This window comes from Humulus lupulus, chromosome 1 (assembly GCF_963169125.1).
Source record: "Humulus lupulus chromosome 1, drHumLupu1.1, whole genome shotgun sequence".
Lineage (NCBI taxonomy): Eukaryota > Viridiplantae > Streptophyta > Magnoliopsida > Rosales > Cannabaceae > Humulus > Humulus lupulus.
In genome coordinates, this window is record NC_084793.1 from 200,043,190 (window position 1) to 200,055,216 (window position 12,027).

General features: G+C 33.4%; 1 protein-coding gene across 3 annotated transcripts; it reads right to left on the reverse strand.

Annotated features, from left to right (window-relative positions):
* Nucleotides 1-1,114: 1,114 nt before the first annotated feature.
* Nucleotides 1,115-8,990, reverse strand: LOC133802353 (O-fucosyltransferase 38). 3 transcript variants are annotated; one of them, XM_062240655.1, is made up of 11 exons: nt 8,736-8,989; nt 7,653-7,761; nt 7,210-7,277; nt 6,222-6,310; nt 5,921-6,098; nt 4,440-4,568; nt 3,940-4,073; nt 2,572-2,785; nt 2,285-2,469; nt 1,794-1,886; nt 1,115-1,538 (listed from the first exon to the last, which is right to left on the reverse strand). In XM_062240655.1, the coding sequence occupies exons 1-11, from the start codon at nt 8,937-8,939 to the stop codon at nt 1,409-1,411; spliced, it is 1,533 nt and encodes a 510-aa protein (XP_062096639.1). In that variant the 5' UTR covers nt 8,940-8,989; the 3' UTR covers nt 1,115-1,408. The 3 variants fall into 3 exon arrangements, with proteins under 3 accessions (XP_062096639.1, XP_062096636.1, XP_062096647.1); XM_062240652.1 differs by having other exon boundaries at nt 3,940-4,076; XM_062240663.1 differs by lacking the exon at nt 1,115-1,538 and adding an exon at nt 1,545-1,681 and having other exon boundaries at nt 3,940-4,076; nt 8,736-8,990.
* Between the last annotated feature and the right edge of the window lie 3,037 nt (nt 8,991-12,027).

Genomic DNA, 12,027 nt, shown 5'->3' on the forward strand with positions numbered 1-12,027 from the left:
ATTTGCAGGATGCTCTAAATAGCTACAATATACACGGTCATAAAAAAAAGTCGCGCCGAAAGCTGTTCACGGGTCGAGAAACACTGAGAGCCCTACCGGTAGGGCTTAAAGTGAAGCCTCTATAAAAAAATTATCATATATATATTTGAAAGTATTTAGGTTAAAAATAATGGGATAATGGCACAATGATACCAAATATTTTCAAGTAATTTTACAAATATCAAATCTTTGTTAATAGTTTCACTCAAGTAACATTTTTTTTTTATTTTGGCGACAATAATACTAAATTTTTATTAATAATTGCACTTAAGTACTATTTTTTTTGTCACGGTAATAATACCAAATATTTACTAATTATAAAAGATAATTATTTCAAATATTCCTTGAATAATTTTTAAAATGTATAAAATAAATTTTAAATTATTAAAATCTTAAAATTTAAATGAAATTTTTTTTAAAAAAATTATATTTAAGGATAAATATTAGTAGAGATTTAGTATTATTGTTGTAAATATTCCTTAAATTATTTTGAAAAATATATAAAATCAATTTTAATTTATAAAAGCATATAAAAAAACTAATAAAAATTTAGAAAAAAATTGAATTTATATTTAAGTGTCACTATTAGTAGAGATTTAATATTATTGCCACATATATATATTCCTTAAATAGTTTTTATAAAATATATAAAATCAATTTTATTTTGTTAAAAATTTGATACTTAAGTACAACTATTAATAAAAATTTAATATTATTACCGTAAAAATAAAAGAATCGATACTTGAGTAAAACTAGTAACAAAGATTTGATATTTTAAACACTGAAAAAAAAATTAGTATATAAGTAAAAGTATTTGAAAATTTTGATTATTTTTGCTACCATTATCCCAAAAATAAAAAATCTTTTTTATTTCAACTTTTTTTAGAAGTTAGACTCCAAAAAGATCTTTGAAGAATCTATTTTTTAAATTATATAATAATTTTTATAACTTTTAATTTCCTTGTAAAAATAATTTTAATTTTTGATAACGTTAATAAAAAAAATTATTAAAAAAATATCTTTATATTATAGTTATTCTAACAAAAAATAAATAAATAAACCACGTACCCAAATCAGAAGTAAATCAATGGCCATAATCAAATCAAATTTATATGAAAGATCTTCAAATCAAGAAACTATAACTTGTCAGTAGCTCACAGAAAGAGGTAATCTACTATGTTAACTTCTCTGGTATGGAAGATTTCACCAGACAGATGGTAGGTAGACTTGATTCAACTTAACTTACATGTTACAACCGAAATAAACCTCACAAGGTCTAATTGGTTTTCGTCAAAAAGTCATGATTCTAGCAATGTTTTGCACTGAATCATCTTAATAAGGAAAACTCATTTGATCTGTACATTTGTCATTAAAAATGCCTTTTCGAAGTACATATACACTCAGGGTATGGATTTTCATAGAAGGATTCTTCAGTCCTGAACCGTCCTCGCCCTCTGATTCCTGGCAGTGGACCTTTTCTTTTCCTTGGAGCTCCTTGTCTGCAATATTGGACCTTTTCTTCATTAAAAACTTGTTTCAACATCCTTATTACATAACTACATTTCCAATTGGCTTTTGTAGTGCATAGTGCAAATATGGTTGTCGTAATGAAAATGCAAACTTGAGAAGTTATGAGAGCTGTCTGAAATTGGGGAAAATATTTCTTTTGAATTAAAATCGTAGATGCACCAAAAATGGATATCCAAATAAAATCAGCATGGTTTCATGAGGCCTATTAATCCTAGGAAATTTACCTATTTTCATGCATTCGCAGCACAATATGAGACAACGCTGTTTCTCTTAGCTGTCCACTTTCCAGCATGTCAAAAACTTCAACAAGTCCTTTCCTACAAATAAATTTCATGAAATGCTTTATAAGTACAACCACATAGGAATCAGTAATCATTTCCTCCATGTTTGAACAATGGCTTGTTATTCAATGCAAGCATTTTCTTAGAGAAACAACAAATTTCAAAGGCTCCAAAATCTGGATCTTAGTTATTGTGAGTTTAATATAATGGATGAAGAGGGAAAATGGAGATTTAAAAATAGGAGCTCATAGATAATGGAATTATGATAGTATCATCGATTTTCTAAGTTCAAGAAGCACTGATGTAAAATGCAGATCAGGGCTAAAACCAGGCAGCACATAAGAAACCAGGCAGCAATTTCAACCAGTAAAATGACAGAATTCAAAAACTTGAGTTTTTAACATTATCAATGTCCATTTTGATAGAATAATTACCGATCGGGGGAGATTGTCTTGCGGTAGCCTAAGAATCTGCGGTGGCCCTCAACAGCTCTTGCCATGTTACCAGAATATGATGGAACAAACACATCACTTTCTATAGAAATAATGTAATCAAGAGCAGCACTCTGAGATGCATGATTAGCAAATGCTTTCAACTCTTTCTGAGTAGCAAGTGTTTCCTGTCACCAAAATAAAATAATGAGTTGATTGTACCCTATGCGAAGGCCAGCTCTGTGAAGCTATTTTTCCATGACAATAAATGAACAAAATCACTGACCAACCTTGAAAACTATGTTCGGGAAACGAGATTTGAGCTCCAAAAGGTGAATATCACCCCCATAGATTTCCCCAGCAGCAATATAAATTAGTATTGATGGTGGATAGCCAAGAGCTCGAAGAAATATCCCCACCTCCTTGGGAGTTAGTGGACAAAAGCCTCCTGCTCTTTGCTCAGTTGAATTTATCCTTTTTACTTTCCAATGGTTTGTGTTTTCTCTAGAAAACATCATTATAAATAATTGATAAACTAAAAACAAAGGCCGCATACAGATAAATTAATCATCACCAGATTTGCTTAAATAGAGAGAAAAGAATAAAGACATAACAAATCATCCAGTAAAAAGATTTCTTTTAATGGACATAAATGAATTTAGAAGCATAACATGGTCTAAAAAAGTAAAACTTTGATTTTTCACAATATCTTGTTTTGGAAGCTTTTAATAAATTGATTTTTATACAAAGTATTTCGTTCATGAAGTTTTTAATAATACTAAACTTTAACTTTTCATCCAAGTCCTGATCATATTATGTGTTCAGATTTTAAAAGTTTGCATTTATAAAATTAGAACTAGGTTAACTATCAGGTTTTAATGAAAGGAAAGTTGAAAGGCTTAAAAAACCACAAAATAGAGGACCACAATTTATGACGAATTCACAAGCACAAAAACACATAAAAACTTGTGCACCAAACTGTTGACAAGAGTATGTTATGAATTTATTTCCGTTAATCTGTCACGATGTAGCAGAAGGAGACATATAGACACAGATATTGCAGATTTTAGAACAAGCCAAGAAGTACGAGCAGATCAATATCTATTAATGCATGCCAATTTCTTAAGTCAAAATTTTCAACATTGTTAAACTCAACAGAGATTAATATTGTATCAAAGAAGTTCTCAAAACAAAAATATTAACTAATTAACATCTCAGAGTGCTGCCTTGTTTTCATGATATTAAAAACTTAAGCTATGTAGGGTTTTTGTAGGTTCTTCATGATATGAAACAGAAAATTGTAGTTATAATAATTTTTTTCTTAAAAAAAAAAGGCCCCATAGACTGAATAACAAAGAGTAATCCTTAAAATAGTTTGACAAACAATACTTAACTCCTTGTCAAACCAATTCCACAATTACAAAGAATGATGACAATGAACATACACATAATCTACACTAGCATCCCTTCTGCATAAAATGGACCAACTACATGACAAGGACATGACTGTACATATTCTTCAGCAAAATGGCCTCACACTTATTTTCCTAAACTTGTGAAGGATATGCTTTCCCCTTTCCTCTCTTTATCCGCAAGTACAATTAAAAAAGCTGGCCTCTATCAAACAGCATAGATATACACAATATAGATCATCTTACCTCATTATTCTGAGCTCTTCAGATTCAGCATCAATTAAACCATAAGTACATCCAGTGAAAGATAACATGTCTTTCTCATATCTCAGATGAAGAGCAATGTATCTCTCTCCCCGTGATCTGAGCCGCTCCACCAGCTTCTGTTGTGTCACCGTCATGCATGCTCAGAACCTAATGTAACAGGAATCCCCATAGGAGACCTCTTAAATGCACCAATACTAAAAAGGAAAACATGTCTGGGAAGGTGGAGATTAAGTTATCATGGATAGTGTATTGAAGATATGTTGCAAGGTTTAAATTTATATGATTGAAAGATTTATGGAAAACAAAACTGCCATTACTGCAAAAGTTTGAGTTTGACCAATCTTAACTTTAATCCAATAATAAATTTCCATATATTTCCTAAATTAAAAAACTGGAAATTGAGAATTAAACATATTCATTGCGCATAAGTTAATGTGAAAAACCCAAGATCTAAACATCAATAAAGAAATCATTCAAACCTTTCCTAGGTTCTCTATTGGGGGAGCAAAGCGGAGAGCTTGATATAGAGCTCGGCACCTCAACCTTTGAATATCAAGAGGTAAATCATTGTTTGCAAGGCGAGAATCTGACTTTGCAACATGAAGAACCTACAAAAATTTATCTGATAAGTACACTAAATTATGAATTCAACATTTCAACTAATTAAAATGCTCCAATCAGGCAAATCAAACAATTTGAGCCTGACATTTAAACACCCCTAACCAAAAGAAAAAACTAGCCAGCAAGACTCAATCTTGTTCTTTTCAAAATGCATAAAACTACAATAGGAAGAAACTTACAGCCACAGATCAATTTAGGTAGTCCTGGCAAGCAAACAAGTCAGACTTATTCAAACATATGTATTTTATCCATCCTTCAATGGAATAAAAAATACCATCCTAGATTTGACAAGTCCAAAAGACAATTTTCATTTGATTATGATTTTGCCATTTTATTCCATTATCGATCATAAATATGTACATAGTTTGTTACCATTATAGGCAATAACCTCATCTCCCCCTCTTCCTACTAGGCCAATGACTCATAATCTATTACTATGGTGGAACTCTAATGTTTACATACATTCAAATCAACATAGTAACATACCCAGTATATCTAAAGTTGGGCTAAATTCAGTATTGGCCCTCAAATTATATTCATCGTATTACTTTGGCTCCCAATGCTTTAACTTACATGGTAGACTACCATAAAGTATACAATTATTACAGCAACAGCCCATGTGTCTGAACTGTTCGTTTTCTTTAGAAAATCAATCATGTACTTATTTTTAAAATGTATAATAATCATATCCTTATATTTGGGTAAATGAAAAAGTAGTTAAAAACTACATAAAAATCTATATTTTCTTTTAGGAAATGATGTGCACATTTTAACATTTAATAGGAAAATAAAACAATTAAATGACCAATATATTATATTAAAATGAGCACATGAACAATTTCCGTCAAGAAAAGTAAAATGTTGTTACATATGGACTATTGTTGCAACAATTGGATAATTCAGGTGGTCTAGTATTTAAGTTAAATACTTTGAGCGACAAAGTGACATGATGGATACAATTCAGGGTCTTGTGCTAAAATTATCCCAAATTTAAAGCATTGGCAAGTTAAAGTTATTTTCACCATAATTAGATATCTGGAAATCAGTGAAAATCAGCTTGCAACTGCATCAGCTAAAAGAAGCTAACAAAGTGAGAATGCACTCAATAGAACTATGGTCTCCTAGTTCAAAAAGAAGCCAAAAGATGTTTTCCTGAGGGTTTTCCTAAGGTTAAATAAAGATGCCCATATCACTGATTCACGATAGTATTTTTAACATCGGTAAAGAAATTTGAACACTTTGTTGAAATCTCAAATAATACAGATCAATCATAAGAAGCCGAATCATGGAAAATGCACTTTTAGTAACATGCCATCCTAGTTTGGTCAAGAAGCTCAACCTGATAGTCCTTCCAGAGTTGTGTCATCTCTTCATAGTAATTAACACTAGACCAGGAGGTGAAATGCTTCCGAGCTCGAGGAGCTATTTCCAGTTCTTTAGGGAGCTGCTTAACTATCCGAATATCTTCTTTTAAGGTTTCAATAAAATGAAGTTCATCAAATATGTCTGAAAATACACTGAGAATTTGGATATTTCAGTATATGAATATAGAGCTCAAGATAAAATCCAAAGAAAAAGTAAGAAACTAAAGTAATCCAAAAATGTCAAACATGAATGATAACACTTGTCAGCATGCCTACCTTGAATCATGCCAGAATGACCGTTTATCCAGCTGAGGAATGACTAAAGTTGCATTCATAATGCGTGCCACAGCCACCATGTCTGATATCTATTAAAAAGGTATCAATATAAAATTTGATTAAATATTGAAAAAGAAAATGTTAAATAGATAAAACTGATTGAGCTTCAAATTGTTCAGGTGCCAAAGGCCAAACCAAAAGAGTGAAATAATAAACAGCCAAATACATGAAAACAATTAACAGATATATGACTTTCAAAACATCTACAAAGTTAGACACCATAATCCCAAGTGTGGCTTGCATAGAAATGATGAAACAAAGTCACCTTGGGTCAATTATATCATCAACAACATTGAATCAACTCGATGAGATGATTCTGGACCCAAAACTGTTTTTTTTCCTGATATTTGATAACTGCAATTCTAAAGTAATTATTAACAAACACTGACAAGAATCATACCTGAGGAGAAGTCATCCTTTTATGAGCTTCTGTTTTGAGACAAAGTGATGAATCCCACACAATTACTAAAGCTGTGTGTTTTTTTTTAACTCAAGTTTTTAACATTTTTTTAAAACAATAAACCAATGAAGAATTTTAGTAGATGGGGCACCATATGATGTCCAACACCCACTTGATGCGGATTGATGCAATATACCACATCAAGTGGTGTTGTGCACCATGGTGCCCCTTAGCAATATTCTCTCTCTCTACATATATATATACATAATATGTATATAAATATATAACTATTAAATGAGAGGATACTTCCTCCATACTTTCAATTAACAAGATGTTCCTTTGTTCTGAATACATGCACATAGTATCAAGAAGTAATATGCATGTTTTTTATAAAGCAAAACAAAGGATCTAACAAGATTTCAAGAAATCAACCAATATGCCAAGTGCAAAACGCGCATATATCTAAAATTATAGCCAAATATGGAGATGAAAAAAGAAGAAAGGAATTAATGGATCTCATCAACTTACCCCAGTGCGCATCTGATTCAGTCCTCCATTACTTCTCACGGTTATGTAGCGCTCTGAATCTACAGCAGCTGACATAGTAATACGTTGGTAACTGATCAGAAAAGTACATTTTGGGAATACAGCATATTTTGCTTTGACTATCTTAAGTGCATAAGCCTACGTGATTAAGTTCTGTGCATGTGTGTCTAAGATGTGTGCCTACACTGAACTTGCAATAAATAAGCTTAAAGAAACTTGAGAACAGTATTCAGTACCAAACTACCTTTATTTAAAATGAGTAGTCCTCTTTCTTATTCTCTATTTCTCTTTTAACAGGAAAAGGCAAGTAAAATGCTTATTTTTCCAATTTTCACAAGAAATGACACAAACAATTTCCAGTAAATTTAAAATTTCCTAATAGAAGGCTGGTCCACTAATTCAATACACCAAATATACCATGTTACCTTTATATTTAGCAGTTGGCTTGATACACGGATGCAAATTATAATTAAAAGGAGCATTCCAAAGTTTCTCATCTGACTTGCGATGAGTTGGCAAAACAGCCTTCTTATCCTAAGCAAACAGAAAAGAGAGAAAGTGAGACAACCTCAGTGGCAAATGCCTCATAAAGCTCCTGAATGCATTGATATATAATATGGTCATTTCCAAGGCAGGAAATGTTTCAGGAAATAGCTATTGAGACAACCTCGCATACTGACACAAATTTGCGTTAACTAGTAGCTATATACCATAAAAATATTTTCCTGAATCGAGACAAACTATAGCCGATAAGTAAAGTCGATCTTGAATTGTCTAAAGTTTAGAAAAGAGGTTTTTTTTTTTTTTGTAAATATGGATTATACTGGCTAAGTTTAGGACTTAGAAGTGGCCAGCCAATTCAGGTAGTGTACAGACAATTAAAAATACAAGTTAATGAAGAGAAACTAAGAAGTTTTTCTATCTAAGTGTGAAGAACTTTCATTGGTCCTTTTATCTTTTATTTGTGTTTCTTTTAATACACTACCTAGTGAAAGAGTTAGTGAATGCCAATGAAGGTGTATTCATAGCCAAATAACTTGACAAAAGTATATAACAACTACAATTGTAGATTATTAATAGAGTACTAGTGAGCAGCAAATATAATTCATGTAAAAGCCAATTTTAGTCTCTTTTTTCAGCATTAGCTGCTTGTTCAACTGCATGCATTGCACAAGACCCAGTAGCAATTGGGTTTTCGTCGCACACCAACTCATGCCTCAATGCCATTTTCAATTTACATAATATAACAACATATTTTATCTTCATTTATATCTTTGACAATCATAAATCCAGCTTTTATTAACATCTCCAATGAAACTCTAAACCGGAAATCAGCAGAAACATTCAAACGCAAAAACCCATGTCCGAAAAAGAAAAAAAGAAAAAATCAGGTCTCAACACCCACCCCCTCTTCTTCGAAAGAGAAAGAAACAGATCAAAGATTAAGCAAAGCCCGATTCCGTAAAACGGTAAGAGGAAAGGAAGTAAAAATTGTAAATTTAGCATACCTGATGGGATTGAGATTTTCTGTTCAAAAAAGGTTGTACGTGTTCATCTTCCAAAGAATTTCTTGTATAAACCAGAAAGACGAAAATGGAGAAGGCAAATATAGCGAAAATTTGAAAAGTAATGGCGAAACGGGAAGATTTTCTTGAGAGGAATCTACCAGTTAAGGAGGTTCTGTAGTGGGAAGAAGAGCCTCTGTTAACCATTTCAGCTGCTACAGATCTCAAGCGTCATTTCCTTTCTTACAAAGTCGAGTTCAGTATGCCCATATTAAAATATTATTAGATGGAGAGACTATAATTCCCTGCGGAAGGGCTCATCTTAGATACCCACCTATAATTCATTATCAACTTTTGGCAATGCTCACTTCTAAAGTTCTAATAGTAATTATAATTTTGTAAAAAAAAAAAAGTCAATATAATCGTTGGGAAATTTACATAATCCCCATAATCATTTTCTAGCCATGTATGGCTCAAATTTACATTGGGAAATTTAAAAACATCAATCATAATATCCCATATTTAGAAATTAAATCTAAGTTACTATTCATTGCAAAAAAATGCTCCAAAATGAAAGTAAGATTACCAACATGCAAGCATTGCAACCATAGAAACTACATTAAATATAGGAACAGTAATAACTATATTGTTTCCTAACTTTAATATGTCTCACAAAGACAATCGATTTACTGGTCCTTTCAAAGTTGAGGTCCAACTTTCTAAAATTGACCAAGATCGTACTTCCATTGGAGCTACTCTTCACTACCAGATGGCATACAGACTCCAAGATCACGCTCTGGATCTTTCTTTGCCAATAGCTGAAGAAGCATTACTAGTCTCGATAGACTCTACCCAAGTTCCAACATGCACTCATATTCCAAGGCAAATATCTACAGATGATCTTATGAAGATTTTGCCTAATTCATGGATAACAAACTATGAGATGCTCTATCAACCTCAGAAAGTTGTCCAGACTCTTACTGAATCATCTTATCACAAGAAAGAAGATGGCTATGTCGAAATAATCTTTGACAGAACTCAAACAATGACTCTCAGTTGCTTTACCACCCAGTATATGATGATTTTTGTCACACCAGCTGATGTAGAAATCCAATCCTTTGATTCTAAAGGCATCCCTATTTATGCTTTCGAATCTTCAGATGGACATAAGTATTGGGATGTTTGTGACTACAAAAGCTGCCTAAAAATAGAAGAAGACCTCCCAAAGTCAAAGCGACGTCCTAGCTCAAGAAAATGACTTAAGCAACAGCTAGATCAAGGAGAAAAAGGAATAGGATTGTTAGGCCAACCCTCTGGAAAGTTTGACTATATAGTCAAATATTCTGCTCCCAAAGACTTACCTGACTCTCCTCCAGAACCAACTGGATGAGACATTGAGCTTCCTCCAATAGGCTCCCAAGAGCCTCCACTTTCGGCTCCTCAACAGAACATTTTGCCATGCTACAAAAAAGCAGCAAAATGGATGCAACATCATGGAGAAGCTTTTCCTGCTCAAAATCAGTTCCAACAACTTCCACAAGTATATATGATGACTACTACTGATTATGAGTCAAATTTTCCTCCTCTCAAGAAATTTGATAAACAAAACAACCAAGGTATGGTCTCTCACCAACCAAAGGTTCAAAACCCCACAACCAGGAACGCGGATGGGTCTCTCAAAAAAGTATATCCGACCGAAGAAGTTCTCAACTGGCAATCAGAAAATATGATTGCCCAAAACAAGATCTTAAAGCAAGTCGAGTTACAAAATACCAGAATAGAGACGACAATAAAACAATCTTAGACTACTGTCATCGATAAACTCACTGCAAATATCCAACAGACTCATGAAGAGCTTCTAGCCATCATCAAAGCAAACTCAATCCTGATGCGAGTATTCCTAGCAAAAGAAGTCGAGATGAAGAGCCTTAAAACTCAATATGAATCCCTCAAGAACTGGTTCTGCCAACAAGAACTGACAAAGGCCCCTTCAACTAGCTATTTGGGAACCTCGTCCCCGTTTGGGATAACTACAATGTCGGTCCCTTGGCAGTTTGCAACAATACCGAAAACCTCCCAACCTTTTCCTATTACTGGATCTGTGCAAGAGGACTCTGTTGTAAGACTGAGACGCATGCTTGATGAAAACCAACAACAGAAGACAAAAAAAGGGAAGAAGAAAGAATCACCAAGCCAACCAACAGACGAACTCAAGCAACTTATGGTTCATCCAGCCACAAATCCTCTGTCACAAATGATTCGACATACAAGCACTCTCCACATCGCAGAAAAAGAAACAGACTCAGATGATAAAAGCTCTTCAGCTAGTTCAGAAGATTCTTAAGATGACTGGTCTGAAGAAATGAGTTCAACTTCTAATGATACTATACTTAGTGATCCCGAAAGTCTATCTAGCGATTACGATGGAGCAGTTCCACATTTGATGGTTCAACTTGCTGAATCAAACTCACAGACCGAACCAATTATTACAAGTGAAGACTAAAGTGGAAATGAATCAACAACACCACATGTTCCCCAAAAAACGAAAGAGTAAAAGTTCAAACTTTCAAACTTTTACTTTCAATGACCTCCCTCCATCAAAATGTCGTGAAAGGTTCCAAGAGTTTCAAGCTTGGCTCAGCCTAGAATCACAAAGACCAGAAGCACACACGGGAACGGTTCTCCTCAACTTTGTCTCTCATTTTACAGGCACCCTACAAGACTGGTGGATAAGCCTGGGATATTACAGACATATGACATTTTTACAACTTCCATCAGTCACCAATGCCCTGACCTATCTGTACGTTGAATTATGGGGACATGACGCTCAAGACACTGAAAGACTACGCGCAGAATCCTTTAAACTAAAATGTTGTTCAATGGATAAGAGACATTTGGAGAAGCATTACAAAAGATGACTCAGCGGTTCTACCAAATAGGTAGAATTGATGATCCAAATCTAAAACAGGCTTTCCTATGTTCCATACTAGAACCACTAGGAGAGGAAACCTTCAGACTTCTCTCAGGAACAGGAAGAACCCTAGCTGATGCTACGATTGGAGAAATCTATCAGCTAGTTCTAAAGGCATTGGAAAATATGTGCTCTCAACACAAATTTATCCAAGAATTCATGAAACAATCCAAGAAGCTCGGAAAGGTTTGCAGCCAAAAGGACCTATGGATCAAATGCCCATCAGAATCAGCATGTTCTTGTCTTCCAGAAAAAAGGAAACACAACAAAAGGTTTAAAACCTTTAAATCCTCAAAGGGAAAAGGACATTGCTCATTCAAGTTC

Coding starts and splice junctions, on each gene's coding strand:
- LOC133802353 (XM_062240652.1), bottom strand. CDS start 8,939: ATGGTTAACAGAGGCTCTTCTTCCCACTACAGAACCTCCTTAACTGGT. Junction 7,762..8,735: donor GAAAATCTCAATCCCATCAG/GTATGCTAAATT, acceptor CTGTTTGCTTAG/GATAAGAAGGCTGTTTTGCC. Junction 6,311..7,209: donor TGAATCAGATGCGCACTGGG/GTAAGTTGATGA, acceptor CCTTTTTAATAG/ATATCAGACATGGTGGCTGT.